This window comes from Ranitomeya imitator, chromosome 10 (assembly GCF_032444005.1).
Source record: "Ranitomeya imitator isolate aRanImi1 chromosome 10, aRanImi1.pri, whole genome shotgun sequence".
NCBI lineage: Eukaryota > Metazoa > Chordata > Amphibia > Anura > Dendrobatidae > Ranitomeya > Ranitomeya imitator.
In genome coordinates this window covers 67,547,410-67,571,707 of record NC_091291.1, presented here as the reverse complement: position 1 = coordinate 67,571,707, position 24,298 = coordinate 67,547,410, and the positions used below count along the sequence as shown (strand labels likewise).

The following is a 24,298-nucleotide window of genomic DNA, read 5'->3' as shown; positions in this document are numbered from 1 at the left end:
GCGTGCATCGGTGTCCGCAGCTTCCCTGCGGAGACGGACATGCGGTGCTTCTTTCCAGACCGCAGTATGTCTATTTATCTTGCGGACTTATTGTTTAGGGGTATTGCCAAGCCAAATGGAAATAGCCATCTGTAGACAATGTTTTTGCTTCTTACCACTCGTGTTAGAGGTTGAAGTTGTCTTCTTGAATCCAGAGTCAGTTTTGTGAGATCTTGGAATATTTGAATCTCATTTTCTCTATCGCCTTTCATTGGGGGAAACAGGAACCATGGGTGTATGCTGCTGCCACTAGGAGGCTGACACTATGCAAATAAAAAGTTAGCTCCTCCTCTGCAGTGTACACCCCACCGACAGGAAGTAGGATCTTCAGTTTAGCTTAGTGTCAGTAGGAGGTGGACACGGGTCTTTCATTAGACCCTTATCTACCTCAATGTGCGTCGTTTCCTTTCAGGTTTTTCCGGAGGGATACAGGGTGAACAGTCACACCTGTAGTCCCACTATGCGGACTATGAGTACGGCGTGTACTGCCACCCCGTATCCTCATAGATCCCTCTCCAGGACCAAGATCCTAGCACACAAGCGTGCTCAGAAGTCCGGTCCTGGCTCCGTCCCCCACCCACTCGCCCACCAGAGCCTGTCGGTCGGAGGAGACGAGGACGTCCATCAGCTCCGTGGACGTCTCATTCCTTCCAGGTTAGTACCGGCGGGGGATGTTTAGGTGAGTATTTTCCCGCCCACCCTGTGGCTTCCCTGGATCCCAGAAATAAAAAAAAAAAAATCCTATTTAGGGGGTTTTCTGATGCGAATCGCATCTCTTTTCAGCCGCGCCACTTCCGTGGAGGCGGCCTCCCTGTCCCCTGTTCCGGCGCGGCTGCCTTTACGGACCACCGCGCCGCTTCTTGTCCAGGCACGCTATGTGCGTGGCCTTGCTCAGGGGCGGACATTTCCGCCTCGGGTCCTGCAGGCTTCCTAGCCCCAGCTTCAGCGCGGTGGCTTCGGCCCTCAGTGGCTCCCCTGCTCCGGCCGCTGTTTGCGGCCGTTCATTTCTTTTCTGCATGGTGGCTTTGCGTCGCATCGCTCTGGCCGCTGTATGCGGCCGTTCTTTTCAGCGCGGCGGCTTCCCAGCCGCCATATCGCTTTGGCCCTCTCTGGCTTCCCTGCTCCGGCCGCTGTATGCGGCCGTTCATTTCTTTTCAGCGCGGCGGCTTTACCGGCCGCCGCATCGCTTCGGGCCCCCTGCAGCTGCGTCCCTCTGGCCGCTTACAGTGCCGCTCATCCTCCCTCAGCGCGGCGGCTTGCCAGACCGCCACACCGCTTGGGACCTGCGGCTGCGCTACTCCCGCCGCTGTAGGCGGCCGCTCACCATCGCCTTCTGCGGCGCACTGTTCTCCGCTGCAGCCCTTCCATGCCGGTCACCGATCGCTAATTTAGGCCCCGGCTTCTGCCTGGGCCTACTTCCGGTGCCGGACTCCGCCCCCTTTCCTTGTTCGTCGGGCGGGCTTTTCTCCCGCCCGACAATTTCACTGAGAACCGCCTTTTCTCCTCCCACCGGCGCCATCTTGGGACTCCTAACCCACGAGTCCCCTCCTCCGGAACAAGAGAGTGATATAGTACAGCGGTAAGGTGTGCAGGCTTGCAAACAGAGAGCTGTGAGTTCGAACCCCAGCAATGAAAGTTAATTTTAAGCAACGCAGATCGATCAAGATTACGGCAGCAGGCCTTACCACCCTCCTGCCTAAGGGTCTATTTCTCGCCGGAGGTCCATACCATCTAGCCGGACAGCTTCCTCCGGATTTCGTCTGCCGTAAGTAGCTCTGCACCGCAGACTGACACTCCGCTATGTCTGTCCTGCAGCAACCCGATTGTTCCCACCGCCCAGGATCCCCCAGCCGATCCGCCCCAGAGTGATACCCATCCCAGGCTGGGCCTCCTCTCTGTCTCAATCGGTGGCCAATTTAACAGGGGTGTCTCAAACCCTGGTTTCCGTGCTGGATCGGTTACCCCTGCAGACCCCCGCAGTAGCCACCGGGTCGCAGGAAGCTCCGTCCATGCCTTCCAAGGCTAGCTGCAAAAGGTCCAGACAGGAACGCCGGTCTGAGTCCTCTTCTCGCTCCATCTCGCCACTCGGTCCTCCTCTGCGGTCGGTGTCCTCCCGATCCTCCTCCGCTGAGTCAGGCGAGGCTTCTCTGATGCGCCTTCGGAGGATAATTTGGGGCCGGATTCGAACCAAATAGCTAACATGAGGGATATGGTTCAAAGCCTCATTGGAGCGACCAATCAGACCTGTGGCATCGAAGATTCCTCTACGAAACCCGCAGATCAGGCGGTTTCATTTAGACGGTCTAAACTACCTCCCAAGGTATTTGCTCCTCATCCTGAATTCGAGGAGCTTCTGGCCAGAGAGAGCGAATTCGACCAGACGTTCTCAAAGAGACAATCGTCTTGGAGTCTCATCTCTTTCCTCCGGATCTCATTGCCAACCGGAATGAGAGGCGTTAGAGAACGACCTCTCCCCCTGTGGATCCGTCGGCTGCTAGACTTGACGCCAACACAGTCCTTACGCTGTCCGGTGGGCGGCTCTGAAAGATTCCATCGATTGGATCATGGAATCCTTCGTGAAGTCTGCTTTCGAAACTGCCGCATCATCCCAATGCCCGGCTTTGGCTTCCTCATGGGTTTCGAAGTCTGTATTTGAGGGGCCAAACAACTCCGTTGGGGCATTCAAGCTGGAGCTCCGTCAGGCCGGCTGGAGGAACTTGCCACCCAGATTACTCATGCCGGGGAATAATTTGTTCCCGGGACGTCGCGTCTTCTGCCGCACGGGCGCCCAGTAATGTCGTTGCCAGCTGTCGCACTGTTTGACTCAAGAGTCATTGAAGAAGTCCCTCACGAGCCTGCCTTTTCAAGGTTCACGTCCTTTCGGTTCCAAGCTGGACCAAATTATTAAGGACGCCACTGGTGGCACCAGTCTTCTTCTCCAGACCTCAACTACTTCCCCTTAGGCGGCTACTTTGGTCTTTTCGACCTTTCTCGTAGTTTTGCGGCATCAGATTCTTCTTCGCAACTGCAGAGGCCACAGGCATGTTGAGAAGAAGGTATTCTTCGGCTCACTCTTTCCTGGCGTGCCTGCTACTCCTTAGGTGGATTCTCCAGGTCCAGGACTGGAAGTTCCACCTAGGCATGACCCACGACTAGACCCCAGCCCGTTTCTCAGACTGGGCAACCGTCTCCTGTTCCTCAGGGACGTCTGGGTGTCCTCAGCAGAGGTCGCATGGGCCAGGGCACCTGTTCCCTCTAGACACAAAATCTTCATTTCACGGTCCTGGGATCGTTTTCTTCAAATCCCAACCTACGAGAGACCCCGCTCTAGTCCCGGGTTTTCTTTACTGCCATTGTTTCCCTCCTTAAATCCGGAGTAATCGTTCCCGTCCCAGAACAGGAACGGTTCACAGGCTTCTCTTCGAATCTTTTTGTACTGACAGAGAACGACAAGGTTCGTCCCAGTCCGGATCTCAATTTGCTGAACAAGAAGTTTCGTCGGAGACACTTCAGGACGATATCCCCTCGTTCAGTAATCGCTTCCATGGAGGCTCAGGAATTTCGGTTTCAGGCTCCCGAAAGTCTATCCATCTTTCCCGACATTCTAACTGTTGCGGGTGGCTCGTCAACAGGAAGAAGTTCCGTCTTGTTCAGCGCCTCGTATCTCCGGGCATGTTCTTCGACACTTGTCGGACCAGAGTCTTCCTTCCCGAAGACAAGATATCCCTCCTTTGTCGGGAAGTTCGCTTGCTCCAGGGTTCTCGGCTCCCCTCCTTTCCGATGGGCCTTAAAGGCCCTAAGGAGGTTGGTTGCAACATCGGAAGCAATTTTCCCTTCGCCCGTTTCATTCAAGACTTCTTCAGCAGGCTATTCTATCACAGGGGACAGGTCTGTCTTCTCCCTGCATCGTCCGATCCGGTTTTCTCCCGGGTCAAATGGTTCCTCGACTGGTGGCCGAGGTCACTTCTCTTATCCCAGAGTAGATCCTTCTCAGCATATCCTTCCTTCCAGTTCCCTGGCAGGTGGTGACAACGGGCGCCAGCCCCCTCGGCGGAGGCGCGGGGCTTTGTCTCCTGTTCTTTCAGGGTTGTTGGTCGGCGCAGGAGTCCTCTTTGCCGATCAATGTTCTCGAGTTCCGGATCATCTTTCCGTCTTGCCTTCACTGGGTAAGGACTCTCAGCAGCCTGCCAATTCGAACCCAGACAGACAATGACATAGCAGTGGCATACGTCTACCACCAGGGGTGGACTCGGCGTTCTCTGGCCTCGGCTGAGATTCCAGGATCCTCCTTTGGACAGAGGCAACGGTCCTGGTGAGCTCCGCAGTGCATGTCCCCGGCGTGGACATTTAGGCCGCCGACTTCCTCGGCTTCGAGGGCCTCGCGGCAGGGGAATGGTACTTCAGGAGGTTTCCCGTCGGATTGCTCTTCGATGGGGGACTCCAGAGGTGGACCTCATGGCGTCCCGATAGAACAGGAGGTCCCTCGGGTCGGCCCAGGGTCCCGTGATCCTCTCACAGTGGTGTTGACATTTTGGTCATTCCTTGGTCGCAGTTCCTGCTCCCCTATCGGTTCCCACCCCTTCCCTTGCTTTCCAAGCTGTCGAAAAAGATCAAGGCGGGATGGGTGCCGGTCATTCTGATCGTCCCGGATTGACCCTGGAGGTCTTGGTTTGCAGACATCGTCAATCTTCTCGCGGACACCCCTGGTGCCTTCCAAACAGACCCGATCTGCTGTCTCAGCGCGTGGCTGTGGACTCCACTGTTTTAAGTGTCCGGCCTTTCGGCCCGGATGAGTCACACTATAATTCAGGCTAGGAAGCCTTTGTCTTCTTCCAGGATCTACTATTGTACCTGGAAGGCTTACTTTCGCTGATGCGAGTCCAACCGCTTTTCACCTATGTCCTTTTTCCCTGCCTTCCATTTGGTTTTCCTTCAGGCAGGACTGGATTCGGGCTTCGCTCTCAGTTCCCAAAAGGGCCAGGTTCCTGCGCTCTTCTTCCCTTTAAGAAGACTTTATCTCCTCAGCCACAGGTTAAGACCTTCATTCAAGGAGTAGTCCACGCTGTCCCTCCGATCAGGGCCTCTGTGGATTCATGGGATTTAAAGGTTGTGTTGGTTGTTCTTAGGGGTTCCCCCCTTTGAGCCTCTCAGGGAGTTTTCCCTGTCAGTTCTATCTCAGAAGGTGGCTTTTCTCAGGTCCATCTCTTCGATCCGCCGCGTTTTTGAGTTGACGCCCATTTCCTGCTACCTCCTTTCTTGATTTTTCCACCAGGATAAGGTGGTCCCAGGCCTCCGCCTTCCTTCCTTTCTCGAGGTGGTTTTCATCTTTCCACCTCAACGAGGACTTCGTTCTACCTTCCTTTTGTCCAGCTCCGACTCATCCTCTGGAGCGATCGTTGAACAGGCTGGACCTCGTCAGGGCAGTGAGGATCTCCCTGGCTAGCACGGCCGCTTTCCGACAGATGGATTCTCTTTTCGCCATCCCTGATGGCGTGCGTAGAGGCCTGCCGGCTTCCAAGGCAACGATTGCTCGCTCGATCAGAATGGCAATTTTGGAAGCTTACCGGGTCAAGCACAGAGGGCCCCCTCCTGAGATGAAGGCTCACTCTACCTGGGCAGTCGGCGCTTCCAGTGCGGTACGTCACAGGGCTTTCGCCGACGGCTTTGCAAAGCGGTAACCTGGTCTTCCATCCACACGTTTCGCCGAACTACGGCGGATTCCAGCCTGGGCAGAAGGATCCTGCAGGCGGCAGTGGTGAGTCCTCTGACCTGATGGAAGTCTGTTTTTTCCCACCCCAGGGACTGCTTTGGGACGTCCCATGGTTCCTGTGTCCCCCAATGAAAGGCGATAGAGAAAACAGGATTTTTGGTTGCTTACCGTAAAATCTGTTTCTCGGAGCCTTCATTGGGGGACACAGCACCCTCCCAAGTTGAACAGCTCTGCTTACTGTCTACGTTTGAGTTCTTTGAACACTGAGTGTTTGAAGCTGTTAATCTGTGAAGCGCCATGGATTTTGTTGGCGCTATATAAAGTTTATTATTATTATATTATTCTTTCTCTTTTACACGTTGCTTCTCCTACTGCTTTCTCACTAACTGAAGATCCTACTTCCTGTCGGTGGGGTGTACACTGCAGAGGAGGAGCTAACTTTTTATTTGCATAGTGTCAGCCTCCTAGTGGCAGCAGCATACACCCATGGTTCCTGTGTCCCCCAATGAAGGCTCCGAGAAACAGATTTTACGGTAAGCAACCAAAAATCCTGTTTTCATCGTATTCAATTTTTTTCCGGTCTCTTGCTTATTGAGCGGTTTTGACATCATCGCTAATATCTGTGATCTCTTCTTTTATTGTTTGTGTAAAGTCTTTGAATAATTTTTTCTATACATTCCGTTGTGGGTAAATCCTTGATATAATCTTTTATATCTGGATCATTTTGAATTGAGTCAGTGTCTTCGCTATCTGACCATTGATTGGGCAAGGCTGCATCAAACTTCAGTTTGTGCGTGGAGCTGAGGGGTCTGCAGCCCTGGGAATATTTTGCAAGAGGACGTTTTTTGTTTTTGATTTCGTCTTGGTTTCCTTCTTTGGGGAGATTTGGATAGGTGTTGCAGGTTCGGGTTCCCGTGGGTCCCTGACTGGTGGCTTACATTTGGTAACTATGGTCCTTCCTCTATATATACTGTGAACATTTATATATACATATATTTATTCCCTATTAGTCTTTAAATATATTTAACATTAATACATACATATTTCTTATATTCTATTTAAATAATCTTTGTGCATTGTCATCTATGACCGCTGCATTGGGGATACTACTGGCTACACCTGCAGGATTTTTTTTTTTTTTTCTTTCTTGCGGGTTTGTATATACGCACTATATGATTTGATTGGAAGGTTACTCCTTATATATATATTTATATCTATCTATCTATATATTTATATATTTCTTTGCCACTGTTCCAGTCATACCTGTCGGTTGTCTCTGTATTTTGGTTACTCCATAATTTCATGATTTTATGTGTGGTATATGGTTTTAGATATTCAAAATAAAGTTTGTATTTTTTCATATGTTATGGCCTGGTGTTCATTCTTGGTGTTCGTAATAATTATCACTTGGCTTAATTTTGATTAAAGGCGATGATATAGGTGTTAACAAAAAATAACATTTCTGAGGCAAAGCCAACAAATGCCAAGAAATGGGATGTAGTCAAAGCATCCTGGGCTGGAATAAGGCTAGGTTCACATTGCGTTAGGGCAATCCGGTAAGCGCATAGTGCTAGCGGATTGCGCTAACGCAATGTTTCTTTTTGGTCCGCGTTCCCATCCCCGCTAGCGCAGATCCCCGATGCAAGCAGCGTCCGAGGTCCGTCACAAAAGAACGGCACATCACTAGCGCGTGCCGAAAATGGCACGCGCTAGCGATGCGCTGCAGGCATAAATAACATTGCTGTCAATGGGTGCGCTAACGGACCCGTTGCACGGCGTTAATTGCGACATTTTCGCTGTGCAACGCTGTCCGTTAGCGTTAACCCATTAACGCAATGTGAACCTAGCCTTACAGTGACCAGAAGCTGGTTGACTATGCAACATAGATGTGAAGCAGTCCTAAAAAAGAAAAACCTGTGGGTATACGACTAAATACTAAATTAGTGATTCACAGGAATGCTAAATCCACACAAACAAGTACATATTGTGAGCTTGTAAAGACAAATACAGACTCTATTTTATTTTATTTTTTGAACCACCCAAGGTTCATTTCTGGTTTTCTGTTAAGTAGTTACAAATTCTATACATTCTCTTCATGTTTTGAATTAGAAAACAGTGTGCAATGTTTCCAATACATGGAAATTAAAGCTAGTATGTTGTGATTAACTCATGTTTTTGAACCCACTTTTATTTTGAACACTACTGTATATACGGCTTACATGCATATATACCCTTAAAAGGAGAATGCAGAAAGTAACAGTATATTTTTAACCCCTTCATGACCCAGCCTATTTTGACCTTAAAGACCTTGCCGTTTTTTGCAATTCTGACCAGTGTCCCTTTATGAGGTAATAACTCAGGAACGCTTCAACGGATCCTAGCGGTTCTGAGATTGTTTTTTCGTGACATATTGGGCTTCATGTTAGTGGTAAATTTAGGTCAATAAATTCTGCGTTTATTTGTGATAAAAACGGAAATTTGGCGAAAATTTTGAAAATTTCGCAATTTTCACATTTTTAATTTTTATTCTGTTAAACCAGAGAGTTATGTGACACAAAATAGTTAATAAATAACATTTCTCACATGTATACTTTACATCAGAACAATTTTGGAAACAAAATTTTTTTTTGCTAGGAAGTTATAAGGGTTAAAATTTGACCAGCGATTTCTCATTTTTACAACGAAATTTACAAAACCATTTTTTTTAGGGACCACCTCACATTTGAAGTCAGTTTAAGGGGTCTATATGGCTGAAAATACCCAAAAGTGACACCATTCTAAAAAACTGCACCCCTCAAGGTACTCAAAACCACATTCAAGAAGTTTATTAACCCTTCAGGTGCTTCACAGCAGCAGAAGCAACATGGAAGGAAAAAATGAACATTTAACTTTTTAGTCACAAAAATTATCTTTTAGCAACAATTTTTTTATTTTCCCAATGGTAAAAGGAGAAACTGAACCACGAAAGTTGTTGTCCAATTTGTCCTGAGTACACTGATACCTAATATGTGGGGGTAAACCACTGTTTGGGGTGCACGGCAGGGCTTGGAAGGGAAGGAGCGCCATTTGACTTTTTGAATAAAAAATTGGCTCTACTCTTTAGTGGACACCATGTCACGTTTGGAGAGCCCCCGTGTGCCTAAAAATTGGAGCTCCCCCACAAGTGACCCTATTTTGGAAACTAGACGCCCCAAGGAACGTATCTAGATGCATAGTGAGCACTTAAAACCCCCAGGTGCTTCACAAATTGATCTGTAAAAATGAAAAACTACTTTTTTTTCACAAAAAAATTCTTTTAGCCTCAATTTTTTCATTTTCACATGGGCAACAGGATAAAATGGATCCTAAAATTTGTTGGGCAATTTCTCCTGAGTACACCAATACCTCACATGTGGGGGTAAACCACTGTTTGGGCACATGGTAAGGCTCGGAAGGGAAGGAGCGCCATTTGACTTTTTGAATGGAAATTTAGCTCCAATTGTTAGTGGACACCATGTCGCGTTTGGAGAGCCCCTGTGTGCCTAAACATTGGAGCTCCCCCACAAGTGACCCCATTTTGGAAACTAGACCCCCCCAAGGAACGTATCTAGATGCATATTGAGCACTTTAAACCCCCAGGTGCTTCACAGAAGTTTATAACGCAGAGCCATGAAAATAAAAAATAATTTTTCTTTCCTCAAAAATGATTTTTTAGCCTGGAATTTCCTATTTTGCCAAGGGTAATAGGAGAAATTGGACCCCAAATGTTCTTGTCCAGTTTGTCCTGAGTACGCTGATACCCCATATGTGGGGGTAAACCACTGTTTGGGCGCACGGCAGGGCTCGGAAAGGAAGGCACGCCATTTGGCTTTTTAAATGGAAAATTAGCTCCAATCATTAGCAGACACCATGTCACGTTTGGAGAGCCCCTGTATGCCTAAACATTGGAGATCCCCCACAAATCACCCCATTTTGGAAACTAGACCCCCAAAGGAACTAATCTATATGTGTGGTGAGGACTTTGAACCCCCAAGTGCTTCACAGAAGTTTATAACGCAGAGCCATGAAAATAAAAATAAAAAATTATTTTCTCAAAAATGATCTTGTAGCCTGCAATTTTTTATTTTCCCAAGGGTAACAGGAGAAATTTGACCCCAAAAGTTGTTGTCCAGTTTCTCCTGAGTATGCTGATACCCCATATGTGGGGGTAAACTACTGTTTGGGCACATGCCGGGGCTCGGAAGTGAAGTAGTGACGTTTTGAAATGCAGACTTTGATGGAATGCTCTGCGGGCGTCATGTTGGGTTTGCGGAGCCCCTGATGTGGCTAAACAGTAGAAACCCCCCACAAGTGACCCCATTTTGGAAACTAGACCCCGAAAGGAACTTATCTAGATGTGTGGTGAGCACTTTGAACCCCCAAGTGCTTCATAGAAGTTTATAATGCAGAGCCGTGAAAATAATAAATACGTTTTCTTTCCTCAAAAATAATTATTTAGCCCAGAATTTTTTATTTTCCCAAGGGTTACAGGAGAAATTGGACCACAAAAGTTGTTGTCCAGTTTCTCCTGAGTAAGCTGATACCCCATGTGTGGGGGTAAACCACTGTTTGGGCACACGTCGGGGCTCAGAAGGGAAGTAGTGACTTTTGAAATGCAGACTTTGATGGAATGGTCTGCGGGCGTCACGTTGCGTTTGCAGAGCCCCTGGTGTGCCTAAAGAGTAGAAACCCCCCACAAGTGACCCCATTTTGGAAACTAGACCCCCAAAGGAACTTATCTAGATGTGAGGTGAGCACTTTCAACCCCCAAGTGCTTTACAGAAGTTTATAACACAGAGCCGTGAAAATAATAAATACGTTTTCTTTCCTCAAAAATAATTTTTTAGCCCAGAATTTTTTATTTTCCCAAGGGTTACAGGAGAAATTGGACCCCAAAAGTTGTTGTCCAGTTTCTCCTGAGTACGCTGATACCCCATGTGTGGGGGTAAACCACTGTTTGGGCACACGTCGGGGCTCAGAAGGGAAGTAGTGACTTTTGAAATGCAGACTTTGATGGAATGGTCTGCGGACGTCACGTTGCGTTTGCAGAGCCCCTGGTGTGCCTAAACAGTAGAAACCCCCCACAAGTGACCCCATTTTAGAAACTAGACCCCCCAAGGAACTTATCTAGATATGTGATGAGCACTTTGAACCCCCAAGTGCTTCACAGACGTTTACAACGCAGAGCCGTGAAAATAAAAAATAATTTTTCTTTCCTCAAAAATGATGTTTTAGCAAGCATTTTTTTATTTTCGCAAGGGTAACAGGAGAAATTGGACCCCAGTAATTGTTGTGCAGTTTGTCCTGAGTATTCTGGTACCCCATATGTGGGGGTAAACCACTGTTTGGGCACACATCGGGGCTCGGAAGTGAGGGAGCACCATTTGACTTTTTGAATGCAAGATTGGCTGGAATCAATGGTGGCGTCATGTTGCATTTGGAGACCCCTGATGTGCCTAAACAGTGGAAACCCCTCAATTCTACCTCCAACACTAACCCCCCCACACCCCTAACCCTAATCCCAACTGTAGCCATAACCCTTATCACAACCCTAATCACAACCCTAATTCCAACCCTAACCCTAAGGCTATGTGCCCACGTTGCGGATTCGTGTGAGATTTTTCAGCATCATTTTTGAAAAATCCGCGGGTAAAGGGCACTGCGTTTTACCTGCGGATTTACCGTGGATTTCCAGTGTTTTTTGTGCGGATTTCACCTGTGGATTCCTATTGAGGAACAGGTGTAAAACGCCGCGGAATCCGCACAAAGAATTGACATGCTGCAGAAAATACAACGCAGCATTTCCGCGTGGTATTTTCCGCACCATGGGCACAGCGGATTTAGTTTTCCATAGGTTTACATGGTACTGTAAACCTGATGGAACACTGCTGCGGATCCGCAGCGGCCAATCCGCTGCGGATCCGCAACCAAATCCGCACCGTGTGCACATAGCCTAATTCTAAAGGTATGTGCACACGCTGCAGAAAATGCTGCGGATCCGCAGCAGTTTCCCATGAGTTTACAGTTCAATGTAAACCTATAGGAAACAAAAATCGCTGTGCACATGCTGCAGAAAAACTGCACGGAAACGCAGCGGTTTACATTCCGCAGCATGTCGCTTCTTTCTGCGGATTCCACAGCGGTTTTACAACTGCTCCAATAGTAAACTGCAGTTGTAAAACCGCAGCGAAATGCGCAGAAAAACCGCGATAAATCCACAGCGGTTTAGCACTGCGGATTTATCAAATCCGTAGCGGAAAAATCCGCAGAGGAACAGAATACGTGTGCACATACCGAAACCCTAACCCTACCCCTAACCCTACCCCTAACCCTACCCCTAACCCTACCTCCAACCCTAACCCTAGTTCTTAACCCAACCTTAGTGGGAAAAAAAAAATATTATTTTTTTTTTATTGTCCCTACCTATGGGGGTGACAAGGGGGGGGGGGGGGGGGTTCATTTACTATTTTTTTTATTTTGATCACTGAGATAGGTTATATCTCAGTGATATCTCAGTGATCAAAACTCACTTTGGAACGAATCTGTGCGGGGGGGGGGGGGGAATCGGAGTGCGGGGGGGTCTGACTGGAGCACGGGGGGTGTGATTGGAGCACGGGGGGAGCGGACAGGAGGACGGGGGAGCGGAGCACAGGACGGAGGGGAGCGGACCACAGATCGGGTGGGCTGGGTGGGGCGATCGGTGGGGTGGGGGCACATAAGTGTTTCCAGCCATGGCCGATGATATTGCAGCATCGGCCATGGCTGGATTGTAATATTTCACCAGTTTTTTAGGTGAAATATTACAAATCGCTCTGATTGGCAGTTTCACTTTCAACAGCCAATCAGAGTGATCGTAGCCACGGGGGGGTGAAGCCACCCCCCCCGGGCTAAACTACCACTCCCCCTGTCCCTGCAGATCGGGTGAAATGGGAGTTAACCCTTTCACCCGGCCTGCAGGGACGCGATCTTTCTGTGACACAGCATATGCGTCACAGGTCGGATTGGCACCGACTTTCATGACGCATACGCTGTGTCACAGGTCGGGAAGGGGTTAAAGGGGTATTCTCAAGTTGACTCTTGAGCAGCTCTCTACTCTGCAGTTTCCTTCCTGGTTTCTGCCAGGATAGGCTGTCCTGCTTGAGTGACAGCTCTGCTAAATAGAACCTTCGATGACGTCGCGGTCAGGTGACCGGTCACCTGACCGCTCATGTGACCGCGACGTCATTGAAGGTCCTTCACTCACCGCATTCTAAGGAACGGAGGGAGATGCTTGCAGCGGTGACAGCCAGGGCCCGTCCAAGGGTGAGTATATCCATGTTTTTTATTTTTATTCTTTATTTTTTACATGAATATGGATCCCAGGGCCTGAAGGAGAGTCTCCTCTCCTCCAGACCCTGGGAACCACACGCCGAAATGCAGGATCGCTCCCTGCACACGCCATACCCGGCGTATAAGACGACCCCCGACTTTTGGGACAATTTTTTGGGGTCAAAAAGTCGTCTTATATGCCAGAAAATCTAATTCAATAGCTTAAGAATTCCCCTTTAAGTGATACATTGTCATTTTTTTTCTTTTCAGTCTTTAGTTAGAGAGCCATTTTCTAAGCGAAGGAAACTACTGAGAGAATCCTTTACTGAGCTAGAAGGACAATTCATGTTTGCTACATATATGGATACTTCAAACACAGATGAAATTTCTGAATTTCTTGATCAGTCTATAAAAGGTAATCAAGTAGCAAAAAATGTTTCCACTTGTACATGAAAATACTTTTAAATAGCTAATTGTTAATTCTTTTTGTTCCATGTAGATTCTTGTGAAGGCTTGATGGTAAAAACGCTGGAACAAAATGCAACATATGAAATTGCCAAACGTTCTCACAATTGGTTAAAGGTGGGTTTTGCGACATTTTTGGAATTTGCTTTATTTTTAGGTGGAGACTAGTAGTGAGCGGACCAATCTGTAAAGGAACGACAAAATAATTGCCTGACATCATTTCACATACTCATGAAAACTGAGACAGTTCGCAAATAGGTGGTGACCCAACGAGAAGTATAATATGGTATAGCAGTTAGAGTAAAAATTTACTTTTAATAAGTTTATTTAAAATGATAAACCGCAGAAACAAAAACGCAAGGTGCAAAGATGAACACACAAAGGGGTAAGGTATACACAGTAATTGCTGTAGACCTATTACTCTCCAGAATATTACTGGGGCATATGTTTGTTAGGGGATATAGTGTCTCTGTGTAAGGATCGTGAGGTTTGAGGTATATGTTGGGTTCTGCCTTCTTGGAGACAATAGATCTATAGACACTCTGAATAGAGGATCAACTCTCTTCCTTTCATGGGTAAATTCAAATCTGACATTTAATAAATGTGTATCAAGGCTGTGTATTATAGCATACCGTGTGCTGAGCATCTAGTATGTCATAGGCTGCATCTACCGTTCAATGAAACACAAGATTTCGTCAGCAGGTCTTGAATATGAAGCAGATAATACCGTATTCCTCGCTTTATAAGACGCTCCGGATTTTAAGACGCACCCCAAATTTTGAGGAAAAAATAGGAAAACATTTTTTTTTTTTTTTTTAAATAAAATGGTGGTGCTTCTTATGATCCATTCATCTTTTTGCTTACCGGGGGTGGTGGCTGCCGTGGAGCTGGGTCGCTGCTGGAGGAGGCAGGAGTGGGGTGATGCTGCAGGCCACAGGTTGGGATGAATGGGTGTCCGGCAGTGCTGCTGGTGTTTGGCGGATATTTTACCAGAGTCCACCTCACATGAAGTCATGGGACTGCCAGGGGTGGGACCCCAGCAGCATCAGAGACAACTGCAACAGCATTGGGCAGCGCTGGCCGCGTACTAGCAGAGCACAGGGCAGCAGCGCCAGACACCCGGAGTAGCACCACCGGAGACACCTGCAGAGCACTGGGTAGCAGCGTGAGACACCCGCAGCACCACCAGATGCCTCTTCATGCCAGCCTGCGGCCTGCAGCGACTGTACCGACATGGTACATTCACATTATAAGACGCACCCCCATTTCCCCCCTCCCAAATTTTGGGGGAAAAAGTGTCTTATAATCTGAAGGTGATCCTACAGAATGAGTCTAAATGGATCCTCTGGCTGCAGACCACACATTCCACCGGCCTTAACGAGCAACTATCTTTTACCTCTTTCTCATAGATTAGTTAGACTCTAGAGTCAGTTATACCAGGGAGAGCCTTCGTTGAGTGAGGGTCGCCATCTGTACAGGATACTAGGGTGCTTACCTCCGCGTTAGGTAGGGTTCAGTCTAGTTGAGGTAAATATAGGGACAAACTAGCTCCCTCCCCCATGGTAGATCTCCTGTTTTTCTTTTTATGTCACACTGCTCCCTAAATTTCCACTGCCCATCGCCCCGATCGGTGGTGTTGGCACATTCGAGTTAAGCTATCCCTACACCAATATACTAATATACTGCCATACCAATATTTTGATTTTGCCAGTAGTAGGGACAATTGATAAATATTAAATACCAACTCAGTACACCTCCTCTCACAGACATCTGTGTTATGCCACCGCTACTCTGCTGTGTGCCATTGCTCTGATCCTTTTTATGTCTGATTTATCCTCTTATATACCTCAATGCCGTGATAAGGAAGCTGCACATTACCTTGTGGTATATCTCGGATGGTATGAACGTGTTTCCCTTTATATGCGTTATTTATTTGATTACCCACTGTCCCCTGTTTTGTTTCAATTAAAGATAGAACAGGTGGGGTACGTGGGAGGTTGTATTCTAACGCATCGGGTATTCTAGAATAATCCAATGAATACACAAAATTCGGCCGGCCGGGCGCGACCAATTAGCGAAGCGTGGTATAAATTCCGCGCCAATTCGCGGCCGGACTGCGTCTGTCGCTGATTGGTCGCGCCCGGCCGGGAACAATCAGTGAAGCCATGGCCAGCTCCAGGTTTTTGAGGGCCCCAGGCGAAAGAGCCCACGTAGCATATAACACAGCCCACGTAGTATATAGCACTGCCACGTAGTATATAGCACAGGCCATGTAGTATTTAGCACAGGCCACGTAGTATTTAGCACAGGCCATGTAGTATTTAGCACAGGCCACGTAGTATATGGCACAGGCCACGTAGTATATGGCACAGGCCACGTAGTATATGGCACAGGCCACGTAGTATATGGCACAGGCCACGTAGTATATGGCACAGGCCACGTAGTATATGGCACAGGCCACGTAGTATATGGCACAGGCCACGTAGTATATGGCACAGGCCACGTAGTATATAGCACAGGCCACGTAGTATATAGCACAGGCCACGTAGTGTATAGCACAGCCCACGTAGTGTATAGCACAGCCCACGTAGTATATAGCACAGCCCACGTAGTATATAGCACATTGTGGGAGTGAAGTCACTTAGTGGAGGGTGCTTGCCAGGAATAAAACATTTAGATAAATCCAAATAAAGAAGAAAGCAGCAACACTTCCGTTATGTGACGAAAAAACCTTAGTCCTTTATTTCCACTATAGATTCATGGACAAGGTAATCAGAGCAGGGACAGTGCAAGTAAAAGGACGACAGCCGTTTCACGTTAAACACGCTTCCAGGGGTCCAAATATGTCATGTAGCATGTCATTTCCTTTTTTATAAGCAGTCATGTGACAGCATTTGCATATCATTAAAACATACCATATAGAAAACTAAAAAGTTCGTATGGAACTCATCATTAACAAATGACACAACAATTCAAACATAGATCTAATTTTGTTGATTGATGAAGTAATATGTATTAACTACAAGAAATTTTTTTTTTTTTACAAAAAGCAGGAATAGTCCAGACGTTCATTTAGTCCCAAAGGACCTTGCATGTTTGTTTTAATTATCCATTTTGCCTCATGCTTTAACAGGATTTTATTGTGATCACCCCCACAAGGTGGTAAATTAACCACTTCCAAACCCGCAAAACACAAGCAGCGGGGGTTGGAATCATGTACTGTCTGAACGTGCTGTATGAGACAAGGTGAACCTTTGCCGGTGGAGACTGAATGGAAGTGTTCCCGAAATCTAATGTTCAGCGATCTAATGGTTTTCCCAATACAAAAGAAAGAGCAGGGACAAAAGATGATGTAAGCAACATACTTTGTCTTGCAAGTGATCAAATCCTTTATTTTATGTTGCAAAGGGCCACTCTGTAGGAAATTCCTTGTTAGATGATACTGGCAAAAACTGCAATCCCCACATTTGAAATTTCCTTTTGGTGTGTTCAGAGTTAACCAGTTATCATTCAATTGAGAAATACGACTTTTTACTAAAAGATCTGTTAGATTGTGTGTTCTTTTGTAAGCAAAACGGGAATAATTTTACCGCATGTATTTAGAGCATTGTCTGATGCCAAGATGTGCCAATTCTTACGGATTGACGCATGTATAGCTTTATCCAAAGGCGTATGTTGAAAGCAGAAATTTAAAAAACTTTTTATGCTCAGATGTAGCTGTCTGAGGTAATAAAGAACGCGGTTTTCTTTTCAAGAGTTGGGCTTGCGTTTTATTTTTAACCCACTGTTCAGATTCATTTAACAATAATAAGGGATAACCTCTATCGACATAACGCTTTAATGCATCCAACTGCTGCTGAAAACAAATGTCATTGTTATTAATTTTTCTTAGATGAAGCATTTGGCTGTAGGGCAGACTTTTTTTTTTTAGTAAAATAAGGATGAGCTGAATCAAAATGCAGCAGCGAATTAGAAGCTGTGGATTTTCTGTGTACTTTTGTTAGAATGTTGCAATCACGAATCCTAATATCAATGTCTAAACAATGTAGACTATCTTGCCCGAAGCATGATGTGAAGCACATGTTTTCGTTATTTACAGTATTAAGATATACAACAAACTCATCAAACTCAACTTTATTACCATCCCAGACGATAAAAATATCGTCCACATAAGGTATATAACTTTTTATGTGTTTTAAAAGGGATTTTTTTTCACTAGTAATACATTTTTCTGCAAAAGCCGCAAGAAAAAGGTTGGCGAAAACGCAAGCAACGGGCGTGCCCATGGCACTCCCGACCACTTGTAAATAGCACTGATTGAGAAATTTAAACGCATTATGAGTTAATACAAAATACCATATAGAAAACTTTTTAGTTTTCTATATGGTATGTTTTAATGATATGCAAATGCTGTCACATGACTGCTTTTGTAGTTATTAACCCCTTCATGACCCAGCCTATTTTGACCTTAAAGACCTTGCCGTTTTTTGCAATTCTGACCAGTGTCCCTTTATGAGATAATAACTCAGGAACGCTTCAACGGATCCTAGCGGTTCTGAGATTGTTTTTTCGTGACATATTGGGCTTCATGTTAGTGGTAAATTTAGGTCAATAAATTCTGCGTTTATTTGTGATAAAAACGGAAATTTGGCGAAAATTTTGAAAATTTCGCAATTTTCACATTTTGAATTTTTATTCTGTTAAACCAGAGAGATATGTGACACAAAATAGTTAATAAATAACATTTCCCACATGTTTACTTTACATCAGCACAATTTTGGAAACAAAATTTTTTTTTGTTAGGAAGTTATAAGGGTTAAAATTTGACCAGCGATTTGTCATTTTTACAACGAAATTTACAAAACCATTTTTTTTAGGGACCACCTCACATTTGAAGTCAGTTTGAGGGGTCTATATGGCTGAAAATACCCAAAAGTGACACCATTCTAAAAACTGCACCCCTCAAGGTACTCAAAACCACATTCAAGAAGTTTATTAACCCTTCAGGTGCTTCACAGCAGCAGAAGCAACATGGAAGGAAAAAATGAACATTTAACTTTTTAGTCACAAAAATTATCTTTTAGCAACAATTTTTTTATTTTCCCAATGGTAAAAGGAGAAACTGAACCACGAAAGTTGTTGTCCAATTTGTCCTGAGTACGCTGATACCTCATATGTGGGGGTAAACCACTGTTTGGGCGCACGGCAGGGCTTGGAAGGGAAGGAGCGCCATTTGACTTTTTGAATCAAAAATTGGCTCCACTCTTTAGCGGACACCATGTCACGTTTGGAGAGCCCCCGTGTGCCTAAAAATTGGAGCTCCCCCACAAGTGACCCCATTTTGGAAACTAGACGCCCCAAGGAACTTATCTAGATGCATAGTGAGCACTTTGAACCCCCAGGTGCTTCACAAATTAATCCGTAAAAATGAAAAAGTACTTTTTTTTCACAAAAAAATTCTTTTAGCCTCAATTTTTTCATTTTCACATGGGCAACAGGATAAAATGGATCCTAAAATGTGTTGGGCAATTTCTCCTGAGTACACCAATACCTCACATGTGGGGGTAAACCACTGTTTGGGCACATGGTAAGGCTCGGAAGGGAAGGAGCGCCATTTGACTTTTTGAATGAAAAATTATTTCCATCGTTAGCGGACACCATGTCGCGTTTGGAGAGCTCCTGTGTGCCTAAACATTGGCGCTCCCCCACAAGTGACCCCATTTTGGAAACTAGACCCCCCAAGGAACTTATTTAGTTGCCTAGTGAGCACTTTAAAGCCTCAGGTGCTTCACAAATTGATCTGTAAAAATGAAAAAGTACTTTTTTTTCACAAAAAAATTCTTTTCGCCTCAATTTTTTCATTTTCACATGGGCAGTAGGGTAAAATGGATCATAAAATTTGTTGGGCAATTTCTCCCGAGTACGTCGATACCTCATATGTGGGGGTAAACCACTGTTTGGGCACTCGGCAGGGTTCGGAAGGGAAGGCGCGCCATTTGACTTTTTGAATGGAAAATTAGCTCCAATTGTTAGCGGACACAATGTCGCGTTTGGAGAGCCCCTGTGTGCCTAAACATTGGAGCTCCCCCACAAGTGACCCCATTTTGGAAACTAGACCCCCCAAGGAACTTATCTAGATGCATATTGAGCACTTTAAACCCCCAGGTGCTTCACAGAAGTTTATAACGCAGAGCCATGAAAATTAAAAATAATTTTTCTTTCCTCAAAAATGATTTTTTAGCCTGGAATTTCCTATTTTGCCAAGGATAATAGGAGAAATTGGACCCCAAATATTGTTGTCCTGTTTGTCCTGAGTACGCAGATACCCAATATGTGGGGGTAAACCACTGTTTAGGCGCACGGCAGGGCTCGGAAGGGATGGCACGCCATTTGGCTTTTTAAATGGAAAATTAGCTCCAATCATTAGCGGACACCATGTCACGTTTGGAGAGCCCCTGTATGCCTAAACATTGGAGATCCCCCAGAAATGACACCATTTTGGAAACTAGACCCCCAAAGGAACTAATCTAGATGTGTGGTGAGGACTTTGAACCCCCAAGTGCTTCACAGAAGTTTATAACGCAGAGCCATGAAAAAAAAAAAAAAAATTATTTTCTCAAAAATGATCTTTTAGCCTGCAATTTTTTATTTTCCCAAGGGTAACAGGAGAAATTTGACCCCAAAAGTTGTTGTCCAGTTTCTCCTGAGTACGCTGATACCCCATATGTGGGGGTAAATCACTGTTTGGGCACATGCCGGGGCTCGGAAGTGAAGTAGTGACGTTTTGAAATGCAGACTTTGATGAAATGCTCTGTGGGCGTCACGTTGCGTTTGCAGAGCCCCTGATGTGGCTTAACAGTAGAAACCCCCCACAAGTGACCCCATTTTGGAAACTAGACCCCAAAGGAACTTATCTAGATGTGTGGTGAGCACTTTGAACCCCCAAGTGCTTCATAGAAGTTTATAATGCAGAGCCGTGAAAATAATAAATACGTTTTCTTTCCTCAAAAATAATTATTTAGCCCAGAATTTTTTATTTTCCCAAGGGTTACAGGAGAAATTGGACCCCAAAAGTTGTTGTCCAGTTTCTCCTGAGTACGCTGATACCCCATGAGTGGGGGTAAACCACTGTTTGGGCACACGTCGGGGCTCAGAAGGGAAGTAGTGACTTTTGAAATGCAGACTTTGATGGAATGGTCTGCGGGTGTCACGTTGCGTTTGCAGAGCCCCTGGTGTGCCTAAACAGTAGAAACCCCCACAAGTGACCCCATTTTAGAAATTAGACCCCCCAAGGAACTTATCTAGATATGTGGTGAGCACTTTGAACCCCCAAGTGCTTCACAGACGTTTACAACGCAGAGCCGTGAAAATAAAAAATCATTTTTCTTTCCTAAAAAAATTATGTTTTAGCAAGCATTTTTTTAGATTCACAAGGGTAACAGGAGAAATTGGACCCCAGTAATTGTTGTGCAGTTTGTCCTGAGTATGCTGGTACCCCATATGTGGGGGTAAACCACTGTTTGGGCACACGTCAGGGCTCGGAAGTGAGGGAGCACCATTTGACTTTTTGAATACGAGATTGGCTGGAATCAATGGTGGCGCCATGTTGCGTTTGGAGACCCCTGATGTGCCTAAACAGTGGAAACCCCTCAATTCTACCTCCAACACTAACCCCCCCACACCCCTAACCCTAATCCCAACTGTAGCCATAACCCTAAACACAACCCTAACCGCAACACACCCCTAACCACAACCCTAACCCCAACACACCCCTAACCATAACCACAACCCTAATTCCAACCCTAACCCTAAGGCTATGTGCCCACGTTGCGGATTCGTGTGAGATATTTTCGCACCATTTTTGAAAAATCCGCGGGTAAAAGGCACTGCGTTTTACCTGCGGATTTTCCGCGGATTTCCAGTGTTTTTTGTGCGGATTTCACCTGCGGATTCCTATTGAGGAACAGGTGTAAAACGCTGCGGAATCCGCACAAAGAATTGACATGCTGCGGAAAATACAACGCAGCGTTTCCGCGTGGTATTTTCTGCACCATGGGCACAGCGGATTTGGTTTCCATATGTTTACATGGTACTGTAAACCTGATGGAACACTGCTGCGAATCCGCAGCCAAATCCGCACCGTGTGCACATAGCCTAATTCTAAAGGTATGTGCACACGCTGCGGAAAACGCTGCGGATCCGCAGCAGTTTCCCATGAGTTTACAGTTCAATGTAAACCTGCGGGAAACAAAAATCGCTGTGCCCAAAAAACTGCACGGAAACGCAGCGGTTTACATTCCGCAGCATGTCACTTCTTTGTGCGGATTCCGCAGCGGTTTTACAACTGCTCAAATAGAAAATCGCAGTTGTAAAACCGCAGTGAAATGCGCAGAAAAACCGCGGTAAATCCGCCATAAATCCGCAGCGGTTTAGCACTGCGGATTTATCAAATCCGCAGCGGAAAAATCCGCAGAGGACCAGAATACGTGTGCACATACCGAAACCCTAACCCTAGCCCTAACCCTACCCCTAACCCTAACCCTACCCCTAACCCTAACCCTAACCCTACCCCTACCCCTAGCCCTAACCCTAGCCCTAACCCTACCCCTACCCCTAACCCTAACCCTACCCCTAACCCTAACCCTAACCCTATTCTAACATTAGTGGAAAAAAAAAATGTCTTTATTTTTTTATTGTCCCTACCTATGGGGGTGACAAAGGGGGGGGGGTCATTTATTATTTTTTTTATTTTGATCACTGAGATAGATTATATCTCAGTGATCAAAATGCACTTTGGAACGAATCTGCCGGCCGGCAGATTCGGCGGGCGCACTGCGCATGCGCCCGCCATTTTGGAAGATGGCGGCGCCCAGGGAGAAGACGGACGGGACCCCGGCTGGATCGGTAAGTATGATGGGGTGGGGGGGGGGACCACGGGGGGGGGGGGGGGGATCGGAGCACGGGGGGGGGGAATCGGAGTGCGGGAGGGGTGGAACGGAGCACGGGGGGCGTGGAACGGAGCACGGGGGGGCTGGAATGGAGCACGGGGGGTGGAACGGAGCACCGGGGGGGGGGTGGATCGGAGTGCAGGGGGGGTGATTGGAGCACGGGGGGGTGATTGGAGCACGGGGGGAGCGGACAAGAGCACGGGGGGGAGCGGAGCACTGGACGGAGGGGAGCCGGAGCAGTGTACCGGCCAGATCGGGGGGCTGGGGGGGGGCGATCGGTGGGGTGGGGTGGGGGCACACTAGTATTTCCAGCCATGGCCGATGATATTTCAGCATCGGCCATGGCTGGATTGTAATATTTCACCCGTTATAATGGGTGAAATATTACAAATCGCTCTGATTGGCTGTTGAAAGTGAAACTGCCAATCAGAGCGATCGTAGCCACGAGGGGGTGAAGCCACCCCCCCCTGGGCTAAACTACCACTCCCCCTGTCCCTGCAGATCGGGTGAAATGGGAGTTAACCCTTTCACCCGATCTGCAGGGACGCGATCTTTCCATGACGCCGCATAGGCGTCATGGGTCGGAATGGCACCGACTTTCATGACGCCTACGTGGCGTCAAAGGTCGGGAAGGGGTTAATGTGGTGATAAAAGTACTGTGGGTATAATTTTGGAGACACGACTGTTCCTATACTCACCATCACCCCTGCTTTACCTATAGGGGTATGTGTGCTATCGGTTTATCATTTGGAAATGTGTTAATAGGATAATAAGGGAGGCATATTCCCAAAGTTGTGTCTATTGAGGCCTAAGTACCGTATATCTGTTTCATTTTCCAGACTTGCTGAGGAAATCTTGTTTCATTGAGCTGTAGATGCAACCTATTACATACTAGATGCTCAGCACACAGTATGCTATAATACACAGCCTTGATACATTTATTAAATGTCAGATTTGAATTTACCCATGAAAGGAAGAGAGTTGATTCTCTATTCAGAGTGTCTATAGATCTATAGTCTCCAAGAAGGCAGAACCCAAGATATACCTCATGCCTTATGGTCCTTACACAAATACACTATGATATCCCCTAACAAACATATGCCCCAGTAATATTCTGCAGAGTAAGGCCCCCCCCCCTTTCACACATCAGTTTTTTGCCGTCAGTCACAATCCGTTAGTTCAACGGATCTCGATGGATCCGTCGCAGATTGTGAAAAACTGATGCGACAGATCCGTTTTTGGATGGATCCAACTAGTGGATCTGGCTAATTGGATCGGCACATGCTCAGTTAAAAAGCAGATGAAGCTGGTGCCATAGACTTCCATTCTACATTCTAGCAAACGACGGACAGCGACAGATCCGTCACTGTCCGTTTTTTTTGACGTTCACATAAAAAGTTACTTTGTCCATTGTCTCCAGCCGTCGGACAAACCATTTTCGATGGATCCGGCGAACGACAATGAAACGTGAGGCCATGTGTCGCAATCCGTCACTTAAGAAAAAACCGGTCTGGCGGCATCAGTTGCCGGATCCGGTTTTTTTTTTCAAAATTCGACGGATTGCAAGAAACTGATATGTGAAAGGGGCCTAATAGATCTGCAGCAAGTACACCTTTCTTTGTGTTCATCTTTGCACCTTGCACTTTGTTTGCGTGCTTTATCATTTTAAATAACTCTATTAAAAGTTAATTTTTACCCTAAGTGCTACACCAAATGAAAACTGAGGCCATAGGAGCGTCCCCATAACAATTTGCATCGATCACACCACATAGTCTAGCCAATCCGGGGGGCTGTCAGCGGCCTTTTGAGG

The 24,298-nt window shown here is 46.5% G+C and overlaps 1 protein-coding gene across 3 annotated transcripts in view; it reads left to right on the top strand.

The window, feature by feature from the left end:
- LIG1 (DNA ligase 1) overlaps positions 1-24,298 on the top strand; it is a 389,895-nt gene that overhangs the window by 297,580 nt on the left and 68,017 nt on the right. For all 3 annotated transcript variants that reach the window (XM_069741985.1, XM_069741988.1, XM_069741987.1), the window contains 2 exons: positions 13,346-13,490; positions 13,575-13,657. In XM_069741985.1, coding sequence (XP_069598086.1) covers positions 13,346-13,490; positions 13,575-13,657 — 228 coding nt within the window. The remainder of the gene's footprint in view (positions 1-13,345; positions 13,491-13,574; positions 13,658-24,298) is intronic.